At 38.4% G+C, this 19,895-nt stretch overlaps 2 protein-coding genes across 3 annotated transcripts in view; both read right to left on the reverse strand.

Moving 5' to 3' along the window:
- Positions 1-1,679: 1,679 nt before the first annotated feature.
- Positions 1,680-2,118, reverse strand: zgc:162634 (Trm112 family protein). Its single transcript, XM_027019652.2, has one exon. It carries the CDS (start codon positions 2,030-2,032, stop codon positions 1,817-1,819), a length of 216 nt encoding a protein of 71 aa, XP_026875453.1. The 5' UTR covers positions 2,033-2,118; the 3' UTR covers positions 1,680-1,816.
- A 5,020-nt stretch (positions 2,119-7,138) lies between these two features.
- galnt18a (UDP-N-acetyl-alpha-D-galactosamine:polypeptide N-acetylgalactosaminyltransferase 18a) overlaps positions 7,139-19,895 on the reverse strand; it is a 43,178-nt gene continuing 30,421 nt past the window's right edge. Inside the window, exons 8-11 of one of the 2 annotated variants that reach the window (XM_035531931.1) lie at positions 19,323-19,460; positions 18,246-18,341; positions 12,573-12,737; positions 7,139-7,911 (exon numbers count right to left, since the gene is read on the reverse strand). In XM_035531931.1, coding sequence (XP_035387824.1) covers positions 7,765-7,911; positions 12,573-12,737; positions 18,246-18,341; positions 19,323-19,460 — 546 coding nt within the window. In that variant the 3' untranslated portion in view covers positions 7,139-7,764. The remainder of the gene's footprint in view (positions 7,912-12,572; positions 12,738-18,245; positions 18,342-19,322; positions 19,461-19,895) is intronic. The other variant, XM_035531932.1, reaches the window with a different exon arrangement.

Raw genomic sequence — 19,895 nt, forward strand, 5'->3', positions numbered from 1 at the left:
CAGTTTAAAATTCGTCATTTCTCATATGGCAGCATTTTATGTCGGTTATAAAGAGGCCAGCAATTTCACATTTCAAAGTAACGGTTAATTGTCTCCAGTAAAAACTTGTTTGTTTTTTTTTTACATTTTTTTTAGTTATTTTAAAATTGAAAAAGCTAAAATTGAGTATAATGTGACTAAACTTACATCACAACTGAAATGTGACTAACATGTTATACTATAACTAAATCAGAAGTGGATGACAAAGTCAACACTGTACAAAACTGTTGCTTTTATCTTTCAGAAGGAGATGGCTCCCATGAGAGAAGTAGGGGGCATTCTGTTAGCTAATACTTTTGAAGACAGCAAAAAGCACAAACATGCTAAGAAAAAGTCCAAGAAACTGAAAAAGGAAAAGTGGGATAAAGACAAATTGAGGACAAAACATCGCAAGTGTCTGAAAGATGATGCAGGTTGCTGTGACTCAAATATCTTTACACAAATGCCCATGATTAAGAAGAGAAAAGAGAAGAAAAAAACATACTTGAAACTGAATGAAGAGGTCCCACTCTTGCTGACACAGCACAAGAAACTAAAAGCCCCAAAGCAACGCAGACAGCCAAAAGACGGTAATCATGCTGTGGACATACACAAGCTCGAGTTTGCTGTCCAATCAGCATCAATTAAACAGGAGCACATGCAGCCAATTGTAGATAAATATCATGAAAGCTTAATACCAAAAGACAAGGTAAGAAAAAAGAAGAGGGTTATATTCAACCTGCTTCCAGAGGAAATTCATCCTAAACGTCAAACATCTCAAGATCCTTTCGCAGTAAGAGATGACATTAAAGCACAGTCCTCCTCCACAGACAAACTTGCCCGTTTTTACACTGTGTACTCTCACAGTGAAAGCCGCAATAAGCTGCCATTTGAAGAAAACGGTGTGGAGTCCCAAAGTACATGTGAGGACATCAACAGTCAAGACCTATTCATCACACAGAAGTCCTTCTGTGATTCATATGTAGACATCTGCAGCAATTCCAGCATGAATGAAGCTGCTGCTCTTCCAACATACCAGCAGAGCATGCTGTGCAGGTCATCAACACCAGAGAGGCCATCATGCAAGCAGACAGTTGAAGCTTCAACTCAGACAGAAAACTTCTTCACCCCAGCAGTTGCTACCTCCTTCAGGCTTCATAATCAGAACACAGGGTCCATGTGCATGGAGGAAGCAATGGACTTGAGTCTACCTAACAGAGCCAGACAAGAACATCAGTACGACAGTAAACCTGCCAAATACCTAGGTCATCCAGAACTTAAGATAACGGATGATACATCAAGTAATGACAGTAGTTTTCCTTCAAAGGCCAAAGCTGACCTGACCCAACTGAAGGTGGTTCAGACACGACTTAATGAGTCTTTTTTCTTTAAGGTAAAGGGAGAGGGGGATTTACCCAAGCCAAGGTCACCTTTAATGAAGCTCACAAGGAATGAGGAGAAGAATTCAAAGAAGTAAGCAGCATTGGTGGCAGAGAAACCACTCCATCCAAAATTCAAGGTTGTGTATTTGTTTATGAAAAATGTTTCAACTTCAAGTTCCTTGAACTTTGTGTTCTTTTGACTGTTTTCAGTACACACACACAGAATTGTTATAATAATTTATAGTATGAAGAGGTAATAAAAAATGTGTAACCCATAGCTATTCAGAGATAATTTCTTTATTAGTACACTTAAGTGTTCTCAAGATTTTACATATAGCTTGATATACTCAGGAATGCAAGTTTGACCACTTTTATATTGTTTAAATAAACCTTTATCGTGCAACTAAACCAATACTTTAATTGTGTCGGAAAAGCTTGATTCCCATCCATTTCCACATATGGAAAAAAACATAAACAGGTATTGTGACTGGCAGCAACAGACTATAAAAACAGACACTGCTCGTGCTTGTGCAACCCTGGGGGAAATTGTCATCCACACTCGCAGAGTACATGAGTCCAAATAAGGACAGAATTGGTACCAGTACAGTTACAGTAGAGAGTGAAAACAGCATTGTAGCAGTTTTTGTTTAGTGCATGAGAAAAGAACAACAACAGGTTAACGTGGTAAATCCACCTAAGATTGAGTGGGTTCTTCAGTTCCCCCTGCCTTCTTTATCAAACGTGCATCTTGAGGAATCATATTAGGGATGCCGTCTTTTATGGGATATGCGATGCCAAGCTCTTCATTGATTAGTTCATTTGTTGCTTCCTCATACCTAAAAACAGCCAAACCATGTTAAAATGTGTAACCGGAGTTCCATGTTTCTCCAACTGCAAAATGCATTTGTGTGCAAGTACAACATTTAAGATAAACTTTCAATACTTTTTCTATACACATTTACTTTGACTTTTTAGCTTAAGTATTCTAATACGTAACTCGGTTTTGTATGCAGGATTTGGTCTGTGTAATATCACATGAAGCTAGTCTGTACTTCTGTTGTTAAGCTGCAGTTAGAAAAACGCAAGAAACAATTCTCCGTAAAAAGGAATTTTAAATGTGCCTGATTGAATTTTAATTTTGGTACCGTACAAGTCATTAAGGACCATACCTAAGAGGTTTTTTGGATAGAGGACATACAAGGAACTCAAGTAAGGAAACGTCGAATGGCTGCTCAACGTTGTTCTTCACCCCAGCGTCACAGAAGTTTCTGTTGTAATTCAGGAAAGGTCGAACTATTCGCAAAACCGACCCGACACTCAGAGTTTTTTTAAAACTACAAATTTCTGTAGCTAATATTCTTAGTGCATTCTGAGACATGTCAAAACACGGCTTTTAAAAACTAAAACGAATCCAGTAAAACCTTTGCGTAAACGTTTAACTCACCGGAAATACACAAGGTGCGTCGGAAATATTGTTCCTGAACAGTAAAATCTCAGGCTGCATACGTTCCTGTTAAGCAGTGACGTCTGTATAGAATAGGATTAGATAACTGTAGGATTAAATTATACATATATTTTAGAAGCCAGTGACCAGTGTTCCAAAACATATATTCTGTAAATAACTATGCTGTAATGTAATTTATACCACGCCCTTACCCGCAGGCTAGGCGACTTTTATAGTGACCACTAGGTGCCAGTCACAGTACATTTTCTTTCCAAATGCTAAATAATAAGAATAAGGCTCTGTTTGAAATAGTCTACTGTATACTGTATACTACATACTGCACTCAGTATATACTGTATACTAGATACTGGTCCCCGCAGTAGTATGAAGTATAGTTTCCAGTATACGACAAACGGAAACTGCATGAAACTGCATGAAACTCTTGCTGTCCAGAGGCTCTCCTGACAGCCAGTGGAAGTTTGTTTCACAATCTGGGAGCCAGGACAGAGAATAGTTTCGATTAATGTCTTACAGTGACGTACTTTAGGTTTGCAGTACTCAAGGTACAGACAAGTCTTTGACCATTGTAGTCATATTAGGAGGGGCTGGTTCATTTTTTGGCTTCATAGGCAATCATCAGGGGATTAAATTTGATGTTGGCAGCTGCTCGAAGCCAGGGAACGCGGTAGTGGCGTGACGTGCGAACTTCGGAAGATGGAAGATTAGTCATGTCGCTGCATTCTGGATGAGTTGTAGAGGTCTGTTGGCCATTAGAGGAAGACTAGCATGTAGCGAGTTGCAGTAGCCTAGGTTTGAGATGAACACCTCCACTAAAACTAAATATGTCCCTTCCAGAATTAACTTCTGTGCTTTGGGACTCAGCAAGTATCACAATTTGCAAATATTTTCAGTAATACAGTCCATCTCACTGGTCCCATTCCAAACAACGTAGAGCCAGAAGAATAACTTTCATATATGGCTTGGAGGCATAAGTAAATGGGTCTGGTGGGTTTATGTGATTGTGTTTTCTGAGCTCTGGACATTCAGAAAACACTGTAGGAATACAGCAGAGCTCTCCAAATACCAGTTTTTCTAGTGAACATTGTCTTTGGACTTTCTTTAAACTTAAAAAATATTAAAAAAAAAAGATATTTAGACTCATGGGGACGATGCCCTAGGAAGCTAGTGAGCGTTCGTTTCAGGACATCAAATAACAGCAACATACATTATTTTCTAAGATAAACCAATAAAATAAATGTATGGGATATGCCACCACTAAATGCTATTGTTTTAAAGCCTATATTTTGGCACAAAATATAGTCATGTTATGTACAGTAATGTAGGATAACCAGCCACTAAAACACCCAGTTTTTTTTAACCTACATTCTATTAAGTGTATCTGTGTATTAAAGTACTTGTAAAGGTGTATTTTGTAAGTATACAGTTACAAACTGTTGGCATGTATGTGTGTTTTTAGGGTTGTGTCTCCCTAGCTTCACTTCATCCCTGTTTCAGTTTTCTGTGTGCACATTTAAGTGCTGGTTAAATGGTTAACAGTAGTGTTCCTTTTTAAAAAAAGATTTTTTACACATGTTGATAAGAATGTGCCACAACCCTGCAGTGGTCCTGTGGCCGTAAAGGATAACTCAAATAAGTCATGGCATCAGATGGGTTACAGACTTTGTTTCTAATAAAGTGGGCAGTGCTTTGTAGTTGACATTACTTTTACTATAATACATTATATGATGCATATTCTGCACTTAGTAGGTTAAGCAAATTGCTGTGTTGCCCAAAAGTAATTCCCTTGCTGCTATGTGAGGTTGATAAAGTAATTTTTGTATTCACTATAATTCTTAATTGCTTTGCTCCATCTACAGAGCTGCATACAGTAGACAAAATCACATAATGTGTGCTCTCTGGAAGATACTGTAGTTTATTAATGTCAGAAGGTGATGCCTCTTCTAACTTCCAGGTTAGCAACTGCTGACCTGACATTTCCCTGGAATGGTAACAATCACTTAAGAGGCTCCTGGCTTTTACTGGTGAAAAACATTTTAATATTGTCATCACATAAACAGCAAAATGGAGGCTCTTCCACCCCAGTAACCTTGATTTATAAAGGGGCTCAAAATTAACAAGCTAGGGGCATAAATGAAATCTGGTAAGTCAATGATAAAACACAATCCAGTGTGGAAAGAGCTCAACACTATCATCATCAGGGCAGGCACAAGGTTCAGTTGTGCCCTGTGGTCAGTGCTAATTGTAAATAACCTTGCCTTGTTGGGCCTGTTTTTGTTTGAAGTCATCAACAACTGAGCCTTTGAATATCAGGTGTCTCTAGCTATGTACATCTCCCTTGGCATTAGCACTAATTTACAGTAGTATTTTAGCAGATCACCTTTAGAATTGGTCTTGGTTTTAAGACTTGGTCTTGGTTTTAAGCTTCTATTCATCCCTCTGTGAATCTGTTTACCTTTGCACATGCATATCTATACTCTTTTTTATAGTTTCAATGTCTTACTTTTGCTGAAGTGACTCATATAAGATAAAACCTAAAATACACCACCCATCCCTCCCAAAAACAGGGATGTCTTTTTTTGAACACAGAAAAAAATCCAAATTCTGGCTTTGTGAGCCTGTGTATGTTTCTAGGGATGTCTTTAGAAGGGTCTCCTCTGTGAAGATGTTTTCTCAGCATCCTAATGTTCTAACATTAGAATGTTCTCAGTTTACTGGAGAAGCTTAGTTTGGATTGTGCTGACCTTAAGAGGTCAAACCATACTGCAGGGAACATACATTTTTCACAAATACAAAAGTAGAACCTCTTCAAATCAAGAGGGAGTGTACACATACTTTAAACCTCTGACAAAGCCGAAAGGTCTTCTGTGTATTTTAGCTTTGAATGAGGCTTTAACATGTTAGTGGCCTTCAGTGTCCTAACGATCTATTTCCTATTTTAGTTCTTCATCTTCAGGGTCTATCAGGACAAAGGTGATCTTTTCATTTCAGATGTGAAATTTTGATATTTTTTAGATGTGATGAAGATTGTAGCATCAGTGAGAAAGCTTGCAGAAGTTTCACTGTGCTTCTGTATGATTTAAAATGTTTCAATTAGAGTATTTTGTATAGGAATTCATATCCAGTGTAATATTTTTCAAAGTGAACTCATAGGACATTGAGGCCATGAAAACGATTGTCATCACAAGTTGAATTATCTGGAAGGATATCAAAAATAATAAATACATCTCAGTATATGACTAGACAGACAGTAAACAGACATACTCTTGCTCAACAAGATCATTAGGCCAAGGCAAATATAATGACCAGGAACACAGATTAAAAAAAAATCTTAATAGGGCTATTGAGTAGAGAAAAAACACAGAAGCATTAATGAGCATGTGAGGGAGACAGATGGCGATTATCCGTGGAGGGGCACCTCCCAGTCATATACTGCTGGGTGCACACCAGCATCAGTAAGCACTCACCTTTTCACTTGCCAGAAAATAGGTGCTTGTCTGGCCTCAGTCATCAGCAGAGCTTTTGAAATGTTTGAAATGTACTTCAACGTATCGTACCATCTAAAGGTACCATGCTGTAGTCTGTTCTGGCCCTGTCTCCATCTGACTTTCGCCATAAAAGATTCCGGATGCTACAATTATTCCTAGGGTTCAGTCCTATATATACACAAATATTGTACTCTTTTTTCCTTCATACACTCCACCAATAACAGTCACCTGTGCTATATCTCAATGCCTTGGTTTCACAAGTTAGTGAGTGTATTTTTCATGAAATGATTCTGGTGGAGCTAAAGGGTTAAATGGCTCTCTACATCTCATCTTATTGTTTATTTATTTATTTATTTATTTATTTATTTATTTTTTTAAAGATAGTGCTCAAAGTCATTCTTGCTTTACAATCATCTAATGCTCTTTATGCTAGAATGGGTTAATGCCTCCATTAGGTATATGACCCCTCAAGTTACTTTTGATTAATGTGGAAGGTTTGTCTCCAGGGTGTTAAAGAAGGAGAACTACTATTATCACTGTGCAGAAAATGGCTTTGTCTGCACTGTTAAGGAGGATCTTTAATCTCTGCCCATCATAAAGCTCCTTTTATGGGCGTCAAAGCAGAGTCCATACCAGGATAAAAGTTAAAAAAGGCTCAGAACAAAGCAATATAGAACCAAAACACCACAGTAAAGAATGTCATATTTTTTCTTTCAACATTTTTATTAAAGTTCTTATAAATACTATTTACATTTACAAAATATCATTTTGTGACATAAGCCCCTCAAAACTGTAGAACTGAATTTCATCATATGCATTAGCTACGCACCTGAGATGCCAAGAGGGTGGAAAAAAACAGACAAAACGAACATGGGAATGTTGCAAGCACATGCTACACAGTAGCAAAAATACTCATTCAATACAGCTGTATGACATACAATCTTAAAATACATTCAAGCAATTCTGAAAACACTCACTAATTGCTCTAAATCAATTCTGTATAAAAGAGATTTTTACCATGTATTTCAGTTGATTGACAAAGACATCAAGGTGCTTACAGGTTCCAGTAGCATAACATAGTACTCGCCAGTCACCAAGGCCATGTTTAGACAGAGAACAACGATGCTTGAATAGATTTTTCTTGTATTGTGGCTTGATTTCTGTTTACATAAATGATCAACATGTTATTCTTTGTGGGAAGGGCTGTGTCAGCATAATGTTGCTGGGCTGACAAGGTCATCCATGTCACACTTTACTTAAGAATTCAAGATACACATAGCACTAGATATGAGGAAAAAACAGATTTGAATGCCTTTCTAAACATGGCCTTGGTATATAAAGGGAAAAAGTTTGCTTTAGTCTTGTTTAATCAAAAATCCAGTGTCATATCGAAATTCACCACTGTTTCACAATCTCAGAGAAATTTACCAGTCAGTATGTTGGTAATTGTCCATTTTTGGTCAGTGCATTTCTTTAAGGTGAGCTTATAACCGTACTCTGCTTCGCCACTCTGAACCACCTCAAGACAGCGGCTTGACTCTTTGTTCTGTATGGATCCCCCCTAAAAGAGACAGAAAATCTCATGAGGTCACCAGAAAGTCGTTATGACCTCATGGGGTCACCATGCTTCAATCGTTATTATGGTAGCCTCATGTTTCAGGAGGAGAGATGAGGTCACCATAAGCAGACAGATCACCATGAGAGATCTTATTTTGGTTCCCTGACCTTGCTGTGGTGTTCTTTTATTAGTTGTCAAACTATCAGTAAAGGTGGGAGTATTAAAAGTTTTCAGAACTAGTGATATTGTAAAATTAATCTATAACAGCACCTGCTCTCTGTGAAGAGAGCTATGGGTTAGGGGATAACTGAACAACTGAATCAGAGTCATATCAAAATCTTGTCTAAAGGTCTTGAAATATACAGTTTATGGACAGTAAATACATCATGCACTGCAACAGAACCTTGAAAATCATGTTTTTTAATCGTGGAGTCCTTAGCCATGTACAGAACAATGTCAGAAGAACAGTTATGCTTGAGAATGAGAGCCTTCAAGCATCTTCTATGATCCACTACTCAGGGGGCCTCGCGGGAACAGCTGAGAGATGAAAGTCAGAGCTATGGGCGAAGATGTTCCCACATCCAAAATCAAATCTCATAAAGACAGAAGCATTCCTCCTGCCTTACTGTGCAAATCTACATGGAGCGTAACTATGGTTGAAGAGCTAGAACGTGATGGTTTCAGGATCAAACATGCATGTGAAGGAATAGTTAGACAAATCCTAAATTTACACAATATTTTAACAACCCCAAATGTAGTCATTTAGCTACGCCATGTATGGTGTCCAAATTTTGCTTTCGTTTTACATTGGAGCTACAAGGCAATTATAGTTAGTAAGGGAAATATAGCATACACCCACCAATTAGCATTGTGCATAACTGCATGGTAAATTCCCAACAAACTTCATTCAAAAGACATTATGGGGTTAATAATATTTGTAATAAACAGTTTCATAAAACAAATTAAAAACAATCAAAAAAGTGACTGTAGTTTCAAGTACAACATTTAACTATACTTTTCTCTATTTTTTATCGATAACTGCTGTACAGTGTCAAAAATCACATAAGATAATGTATCTGAGATTAATTAACAATAATGGGTAATAAGATAATATTACTCATTAACTGCATTAACCTTGTAGTTCCGCTACAAAACTAAAAGAAAAATTGGATGATGTTGATTAGACACCAAACTTGTCTAATCAACTACATTTGGAGTAAGTAGGGGAAAAAAAAGAACTATTCTCTTTAAAGTTGCTGCTTCTTATTTAGGGCTTTGCTGCGATAATTGATAATTAAATATGGACAGTGAGTGAATGTGAATGTAGGAATGGATTTGTACCCCTTTTCCTACCCAAAGCCATTTCAAGAAATTACAAACACTTCCTCTCTCTGTTTAGAAATCAGTACCCATTCTCTTATCTTTAAAGCACAATCAGGCATGCCCCATTAAAACCCCTCGGGGTCCATTGCATTGATTTTGCAGGGCAATTATGCAGACAGCGTTAATCCAAACCAGCCAGCTAGTCAGTGCAACAGGGGTTTTATTCTCTTCTAGATTCCACTTATGTGTGATTGCTTTATATGCAGTCTTCCTTAATGAAATCAAATGAAAGTGATTTGTATTGGAAATAACACCAAAGGCTTTCAATATAATATACAGTACCTGTAATATACAGTACCATTTAATATACAGTACCTATAATATACAGTACCATTTAATATACAGTACCTATAATATACAGTACCCTTTAATATACAGTACCTGTAATATACAGTACCATTTAATATACAGTACCTATAATAACCAGTCCCTATAATATACAGTACCATTGAATATACAGTACCTATAATAACCAGTATCTATAATAACCAGTACCTATAATATACAGTACCATTTAATATACAGTACCTATAATAACCAGTACCTATAATATACAGTACCATTTAATGTAACAAGATAGCGGGGGGAGACCAAACAGAGGGCGATTCTGGTAGTAATTATGATGGAGATTTCTTTTCCCCAAAAAGTCCAGTGACAGGAGCATGATGCCAAAAGCTGACAAAATATATATATAAATTCAGTCATCAACGTCAACAGAGAATTAAATCCAAATAAGGTAACCTAACGTGCTTCCAATTATGGCATTCAATCAACGTGTCTCTCTCTTGCTTTCCAACGCCACTCCTTATATTTAGTCTTCGCCCCTTAGACCGGACCATTCCAGATACATAAATGACTAAATTCATAATAGTTCTCCCCTATGGTTCAAAATAAAGGCTATCATTTAAAACACTTTCCCATTATCCAAAATTCCCTTATTAAAATAAATATACCCATATCCAGACACATAAAGCCAATAATCACAATTTTATCCTCCCCCTTTCTACTTGGAAAATTACCTGCTCCAATAACGTGAACCAAAGACTACAAATTCTTCTCAATTCTAGGCACGACTCTTTTGAGTCGTCACCCTTACAATCACTGAACAAAGTAGGTATATGCTTTGAACCCAAACTCCCCTTACCTTATTACAATAAATATATCTATACATACACATATACATTAACTTAATCGTTATCTTCATAGTCAGTTGGCCACCCTGAACAATGTAAGACTATTACAATTATCATTATTTTACAGAACTCCAGCAAATGGCAAGTTTGTTCCTTCTAATAGCGGTGTAATTAGAATAAAAGTTTTTCAACCCTATGTATTGTCCATGTTATCCCTCTAATGTTTAGCTCTCCTGTTTGTCCACATGGAACGGGCCAGAGTCTTGTTACAGAAATATTTAATGATATTTAATAGTTAAAATGGAATTGAGATTCCATGGAATGCTGAGGTCACAGCTTGCTCCAGCCTACTGTACTACAACCAAACCCAAATACGATCTTGTTACCTAAAATCTATCAACACATCAACTGAAAAACAATCCGAACCGAACCTAATACTTTTTAAAGTAACCTGACCATAATCAAACAGGTCGATCTATATTTTGCATCAGTCCAAAAGTATCAAAAATATCTTATACTTAGAGTAAAGTGGCTGACTGCTGTTCTGAGCTTTGGAACCTCTGAACTCTGCCACACCTGTCTTAGGCTATGCTTGGCGCAGTGCAGGAGTAGCATGTCAAAACTTTACATCACGAGTCCTGCTCAGGGTAACCCAGCTTCAGACTTCACACATAGCTGCTGCTGCTGTGCTGTGTGATGTGCTCATGTTACATTCACTTTAACATCACTCTTCAGATGAATCCTATCCCCATTACTGTTACCCAGCTGCAGTACCAAATGTTCTTAAATAGCTCTTAAACTAAATATCTCAGCAGAAAACAGGTCTGTTAAGGAAAGCACAATTATGCTTTTGGGTATAAAGTCAAGCAGACAGAAATATATGCACAGACATTAGATAAAAACAGGCTGTTTCTAACTCCTTTTGAAGTGTGTCCCTTGAATCCAAAGACTACTCACTTTCTCATTAGCCTCCTTATCAGCGATTCAGAGTCTGGGACTGGTCACTTTTTCTCCACCTTGGGCCCCGTGAGCTGCGTGTGTCAAAAGGCCATGCGACGCAGTCACCTCATCTGGAGGAGTTAATGTTAGACCTTCCCCCCAGGGCCAGACTGATGTCTTTTGGACCTGGCTGCGATTGCCAGTAGTGCTGCATGACTGTGCTGGGCTGTGCTGGTGCTCTCTAGCTCCTCCCTTAAGAGGATGGCCACAATAAACAGTTGGGATGCAGTTCACACCCTTCGAGATGACAGCTCCCAACATAAACTGACTGGAATACTAATCTCTGTCTCAGACCCAATATATGGATCAGACATTATTCCGCTCGTGTTACTGAGGGAAGTAGATGAGAGGCGAACAGAGGAAGTGGAGATGTCTGCAATATTCCAGACCAGAATCGGAATTTAATTAGATGACGTATAGAGAACATAGCACTAGCACACAGAAAGTACATTGGATTTCTAGATGCTTAATATTTGATAAACATCCAAGTGAGTCTCATGTTTTTCAGTTTCATCTTGACATGGATGATAACAGCTGGTACAAACAAATGCACAGTCAGTAGAAGCAAATGATTACCATTTGGAAGATGACATTCACAAAACCTTTCTGACTTGGACAGAGAGCTCCACATTTTCTACTAAAGCAGTAGTGCTATAATGATCAGGCAAGACCAAATGCAGTGTATGAGGAGGCAGTGGTTCATTGAAGAATAATGGGTTTTAATGTAAAGAGGATGCTGATGGCCTTTTGGAATAAAAATGACTGCAGGTTAACTGTAGAGTCTGACCATACACACCACCCCTTTAACATGTTCAGTACATCACTAGCTTTTAGCTTCCTTAGTAACTACTCTGCAGGGTACAACGATTCATTAATTCTGAGTTAAAACTATAGTTCACAGCTTTGGGGAGACTACATCCTACTATTAACATAAAGTGAAAAAACATTTTTTGGTTTGTTTATCTGCTTATGTTTTCTTTTTTTTTCACTGTTCTTTGTTTAATGAATTACAGCTGCAATGTGCTACACATTAGCGTGACAGCTGATTGTGTGATAAGCACATATGACATCATGTGACTGCTCTGCAGCATATCTCAGCCTGCAGTAGGATGTTGAAGGGGAGCAGGGGATTGTGGGCCAGGAGCAGACCTGAGTAAATAGCCAAGAAAGCTTCATACGCTTGTTCCCAGCGTAGCTGCACTCAAGAAGCCGCGGGTGCCCGTTCACGTCCACCAGGCACTTGTTATCGTCGTCGTCGATGGTTGGACTCAACATGCCTACGCGTAACTGCCGAGAACTGGTGTAGTACACATTCTGAAACAAGCCAGGAAAGCAGGTTTCAGTTCTCCAACTTAAAGGCATTACATGCATACCTAAAGAAGTAGAAAAGTACATTTTAGCATGAATTAAAAAAAAAAAATGTGCATGTGAATGTGGAGATGTGTTTCTGTGTGAACATTTTAAAGATGTTCACTAACTGGTGGGTATCTTACTCATTATACAGTTGTGCAACACGAAAAGAAAGAGTGACTTAAATTTTCAATCTCAAGGCCATGCACTCAGCTGACTGTCACTATGACACTATGGGGCTAATGAGGGACTGATTGTTCAAGACAGGTTACATTTATTGAATGATAATGTTCGTTCCCTACGCCTTTCTTGTCCTCTGGATGATAATCAGAGCGCAGCTTTTGGCAGTGCCTTTTGGTCTGAAATACAAGACCTGTTCCAGGTCTTACAATATCTTACAAAAACAGATGCTAAAATTCATGTGGAATTAACTGCCTTGTGTGTTAATGAAGATATCTGAGGAGCAGCATGTGGTGATAGTAACTGGAAGCTTTAAATCCTTTAACATGCTATGTGCTTGCTTTGGATCATTAATGCAAATATCATCCCGCTAAGCCTCTTTAATCATTGACAATGATACTTTAGTCCATGTACCAATTGGAAAACAAGACCCTTCTGGGAGAATTCAGGCTAGTCGGAATATTTAAAGCCTTGTCAGGATATTCAGGCTTGTAAGGTTATTTAAAACCTTGTGTTGTTAAAAGCATTGGAGTAGCCTTCATTAGGTTTCATGTCACTTTTTTTAGACTCACTGACCATGTGACCGGTTCTAGGCATATTTTCCACAATAACCCCAGGAGGCATTAGAGCAATCAGATAATCTTGGCTGTAAGTGCTAAAAAACAATGATAGTGGCTCTGCCATATGAAAATGTTAATTTTGGTGATGATTTTGGGAAAGGAGCCCACATATGCAAAAGAATCGAGTGTGTGGATTTTGTTCATAAAAGACAGACAGTTGTACTTGCAAACATATGAAGCATCGCTAAGAATTGCTGCCTAAAATAAGCAGCAGCGCAGTTCCCACGGAGAGCGCTCTCCTTGACAGAAGCGAGTCGATATTGATCTTGGTGTCTCTAGAGGCAGAATATGTTTTCTGCAATACTTGCAATGGTATGCTATTTTTACCAGCAGATGTTCAGCACTCTCCCTCTCCCCCCTGGGAACTGTTTAAATCTGTGGACTCTGGAAAGGTACGAATTCAACTTAAAAAGGGTTTTTTTAAGTGGAAAAGGTCCTGTGGACACAAAGGATAAACAGACAGGGGAAAACCACAGCAACAGTGTATTCACAAAATGAACAGTTCATATCCTTCTGAGCCTTTCACCAACACTGAAGAGTAAAACAATGGCAAAGGAGTAAAAAAAGACATCTAAAAAGCCAAAAGAGAAGAACTTCACATAGTTTTCTTGCCTTAGAAACAGGTTTTATGCTCAGTGCTGTAGTGCTCTATTGCTGCTAAACTAATGGAAGAAAATGCTGTATGTGAAAGGGAGATCACAATCCACAGACAGACAAGATAAATGCCATTCATTAGCTGTCAACCAATAAAGGTTTTTCAAAGCCAATTTGTAAATCAGTGTGGCCAATGACTGATATAAGGCAAATATTACACAGCTTTCATCAGCTTTCATACAACCTTACTACACAACTAACAGCCTGCTATGCTTTACTTGTATACAAAAGGATTTCTAGGAACATAACTCTGAACGTTTCACCTGAACATGTGACCACCAGTCTACAGTAACCCTATTTTAAAAAGCACAATAAGAAATTAATTTAAACTAATTTGCCTTTCATAATGGCTTTGCAGCTTTTGTAAGTGAAACATCTAACTGAACCATAAATGCATTCAGATTTTTAAATGAGAGCTCTTCACATCTTAAGAAGATGTACAGTGTAGCGAGTGTAATAGTCGCACAAAACATTTGAACATGACAAAGAAAGGTTCATAGAAAACTGAAAAAGTCACTCTTCAACAGTCATTAGTAAATTTCACAGAAAACAGCAATCATAACAAAAATTAACAAAACTCCAGTTTATACATGTGGTAGTGGTAGCTCAGTGGTTAAGGTACTTGACTGGCAGTGAGTAGTGGTACCTCAGTGGGTAAGGTAGTTGACTAGTAATTGGAAGGTTGCTGGTTCAAGTCCCACCACTGCCAAGCTGGCACTGTTGGACCCATGAGCAAGGCCCTTAACTCTCAACTTGTACTCAGTTGTATTTGTAAGTTGCTTTGGATAAAAACATCAGTGGAATCTCTGCTATATTTTGTAGCTGAGGGAATAAGGTAGTAGTTATAGCACATCATTCCCGACAGCCATGTCATTCACCATACCCAAAGTGTTAAAGCACTCAACACAGAGCTGATGCACTGAAACCAAAAACTGAGCTAAATGAACTTTAATGATGAGAAATTAATTTTGAATTAACTTTTAAATGAACAGAACTGATTCATATTGATTGTCTGATCATAAATGTGCAATGTCTGATAATATATTTGTTTAATAACTGTTTTAATTATGAAACCATTGGTAATGTACTTTGCAAAGTGAAATAGCTAACACTATTTGCAATTTGTGAATCAGACACAGCTAAAGAAGTATACTAAAATTTTAAAATTGTGTTTGTGTTCAGTTATTTTTAACATAAAATGTTAATAAACGCTAAATTAAGCATGGAAACTAGAAAACAAATGTTCTAATTTAATAAACAAATAAGGTTTATCACCATCTTTGACATGCGGTTACTAAATGATGCATAGATGCCACTACCATCATACGAGTCAACTTTGTCTTAATCATGATTTTGTTTTGGATATCATCCTCTTCTTCTTTGGTGGGTGATGACGATATCCTGAAAAAGTACAATATTATCTTGATATACTGGCCTGTCGATATATCGGTCAATCATTACTATTTGTTATGTTTATATGCACAATATTTTAAAATTCCATGGCTATTTTACTTTCAGAGCAAACAGAAGACGCATTTAAATGAACCAAAACTGTGTAATTGCTGAGAAGGAAATCTCCTAAATTTGAGAAACACAAGAAACAGTGTACATCTCTCAAATGTTAGCAATAATGCTTCTGTCCGTACATGCCATGCATATAACAGCATAAGCATAGAGCAGATAACCATCTAGCTATTTCAGGCTGCAGTTAGGACAGAGCTGATGGACTAGTGAAGGCAAACAGTGGCATTTCACAAGCTATACAGATAATGCACACATATTTTTCAAAAGCTGTTAGCTGGCTACAGGACTACTGCAGTGCATTGCTTGGCACCAGTTTGTCTCCTCAAATTATGCATGTGTGTGTAGACATATGCATGAAATCAGTAGGTGGTAGTACTTCTGCTGAACGGACAAAATCATACTGACAAATTCTCTCTGTTTCTATCACACTAGACACCTCAGTTCCCACTGATTTCCTGGTGAACCAACAGCTCTTGGCTGTGGCCCAATAACGGGGAAGCAGTGCTGGACTGCACCTTATCATCTACAATCATTAGTTAACTCTGGATATACCCTCATCTCCCAGCGAGAGCTACCCCTACTGGACAGAGTGCTGGGCAACTCTTTTTGTGATGGTTGTGCTGGTATTTACGAAGATAGTTTATGCAGTATTACCAAGCAGTATAAAACAGCACTAGGAGGCCAGTGGAGTTTCACTGACAAATAGTGAACTGCTTTATGGATTAAAGTGAAAGGAGGCCTATCTTCTCTTTTCGACAAGAAAACATGTCCTGCATGTCTCCATGAAACACTGCAGTCATTTGTTATATGGAAGGAACACACAGAAATGCAAGTCCAGGAGATATAAAACATCACAAGGAAAAGTGAGAGGTGCTTTCTAGTGAATGACTTTTCCATAAAAGCAACAGTTGACATATGCTGAGTCACAATTTATAATATTGTTGCCCTAACTAGGCTGTAGATGACAGACTGACTGTTACCTGGAGTACGGAGAAGATGGAGATGTACAAATACACTTTCCCACTTAATGCCTGTAACTGCTGCGCAGCTGGTACATAATGTGTCGTCTAGCAAGATAATTATTTTCACGATTACTCACAACAGTAAATCGGTATGTAATCAGAAAGAAGCAAAAACAGACAATATGAATGCATTTCTGTAAGTATACACTCTCTGTAATCACTACAGATAAAAAGCAACATAATAAAATATCCAAAATAACACACTTATTTTAGTTCAGCGCAGTTCACGTGTTGGGCTTAATCTTACACTCGTGGTTTTTCTGTTCATTTTCCTTATGCCATGCCATTTGCCTATCATACCTATATTAAATCCATATGGAGTATTCCTATATGGCATTGCTTAAAATAGCCTGCCAGCTCACAGCTGAGACATGCGTGGGCCAGTGCAGCCTAGTGAACGGTAGAGCAACTTCTATTGTTTCTGCTGCCGTCATAATGTATTCCAACTAATAATGTGTTAGTGTGGAAATAACTAAATAATATCCATGCATATGCTTCCAATTATTCAAAATTAAGTGTATGTTTATGACTGAGCAGCACTAAGAGCATGATGAAATATAGAAAAAAAGAAACAAAAGCAACAATTGATGACTAGAGATTTCCAATCCAAATTTTAGTTTAAACCAACACATTTTGGCACATAGGCCTTCATTAGGCTTGAAGGGAATAATGATTGCATAGAAACTCAAATACACAAAGAATAGGAAATATAATTTATAAACAACCGCTAAAATGGGTGCAACATCCACATCTTAATAGAATCTTCTAATCAGAACTAAGGATGTTACAGATTCAGCCAATACAGAGCTGAAATAAGCAACTTTCAGCTGTTATTTAGTTCTTACATGTCTTGGAAAATAGATCGTCAAGAGCCAAGAGCTAAACATAAAAAGACAAACCACCAACATTTCTTACTTTACAACAGCTACTATGCCACCGTTATTCCCTTCAACCCTGATTAAAGCCTATGTGCTGAATCATGTTGGTTTAAAATGAAGTGTGGATTTGAATACTCTAGTCACCGAGTGTTGCTGGTTTCACTTCTTTCCACAGTTTTTGAACATTCCAAACATCTTGATGGACAGTGAATTTGCACCAGATCACTTTTTCCAAAAAGCACAATGAAATATGACAGATATAGGCAGAGTCATTTGAGAGTCACTCAGTCAATTTACATAAGATGAGGGCATAAATTCACATAAGATTAAAGCTTTCCGCTTGAAGCTCGATAGTTGCTGGCACTACAAAATCAGTGCTTTTCTACACTTGCTGATCTGTTGGGTACAATTTAGGACTGACAGTGTACCCAAAACAGCAGCAATCCATTAAGGGGTAGAGTGAGGCAGCATCTCAGGACATTAACAAAGTTTTACAAAGTTTATTGTTGAATGACACCCAGATTAGCCAAAGAAAGGACCTAGGAAAGGGCCGGCAGTCAGGGGCAGGCAATACAGAGCAGACTGACCACTAACCTGCGGAGTCATGCCGTGGCAGAGGTACAGGATAGGGATGTTGTCAGAGTCTGGCCCTTGGTCCACACACAGATCCGGCCTCAAGTCATTCTTTAGCTGTGCGCACACATACACACACACACACACACACACACACACACACACACACACACACACATACACACACACAAACACACACACACACACACACACACACAGACACATACACACACACACACACACAGACACAGACACATACACACACACACACACACACACACACAGACACATACACACACAAAAACACACACACACACACACACACACACAGACACATACACACACACACACACACACACAGACACATACACACACACACACACACACACACACACACAGAGACACATACACACACACAAACACACACACACACACACACACACACACACACAGACACACACACACACACACACACACACACAGACACATACACACACACACACACACACACACACACAGACACATACACACACACACACACACACAGACACAAACACACACACACAGACACATACACACACACACACACACACACACACACACACACACACACAGACACATACACACACACAAACAGTCAAAACTAGCAGATCAGGCCAATTCTGTTTATCCACAACAACCAGAGAGAAAAGGGCAGATTATAAATTCTGAAGCCATTTCTCTCATTCTGCCTGCTAATGGCCAATATGCTATCCAGAAAGCCCTGGAGCTTAGCCTGTCTTTGTCCTCATTGTGGAGCTCTTAATTATTCTACCCCACAAAAGAATGGCAATTAGCCAACTTCCCTGCCAGCCTTCGATTGTAACAAATGGAGGAACTACAAATGTTAATAGAGATTGCCTTCAGACAGGAATATAGTATTTAATTTTTTTTTTACTATACACTATTGGGAAGGAAAATTTACCTGGCAACACATTGATTCAAACGAGGCATCTAGACTCTTGAAAGTGGAAATGATCTGAACAGTACAGATATCCTTACTGCCCAGTTATATAACAAATCAGCTCATTGTTCAGAGACATGAAAGCATGCACTCACCATACCATAGGCGATGGTGTCGGTGTATGTTCTCATTTCAGAGTAAATATTCTGGAGGAACCAGTGGAAGGGCTTACACTGCAGCCTCTCCCTCAGGAGCTTTCTCTCTGTGATATCACCAATGCTGATTCCTGAGTCCTACAAACACACACACACACACACACACACACACACACACACACACACACACACACACACACACACACACACACACACACAAACACACACACACACACACACAGTTATGAAGACATTTGAATTACCTCCAAAGTTCAGCCTTTAAATCATGAAGGGTGCAGAAAGAAGCAAACTCCCACATCACAGTTCTGAAAAATAGTTTTGCCTCCAATGTCCTCAGCTGAGCCGAGGTCATAACTCACTTCTTCAATGACACAAGCTGCACAAAATCCAACAAAAGCTTTCCCAGTGCGGTAATGGCTTGATAGATACAGACCGCACCATCCATTAATAACACGATCACATCTTATAATAAAATCACAAACCAATCTGATTGCTCCAATACTGTCCATGATAAGACATTGAGCACAGAAGTGGAACAGGGGCTACTGAGCC

This window comes from Electrophorus electricus, chromosome 12 (genome assembly GCF_013358815.1).
Source record: "Electrophorus electricus isolate fEleEle1 chromosome 12, fEleEle1.pri, whole genome shotgun sequence".
Classification (NCBI taxonomy): Eukaryota; Metazoa; Chordata; class Actinopteri; order Gymnotiformes; family Gymnotidae; genus Electrophorus; species Electrophorus electricus.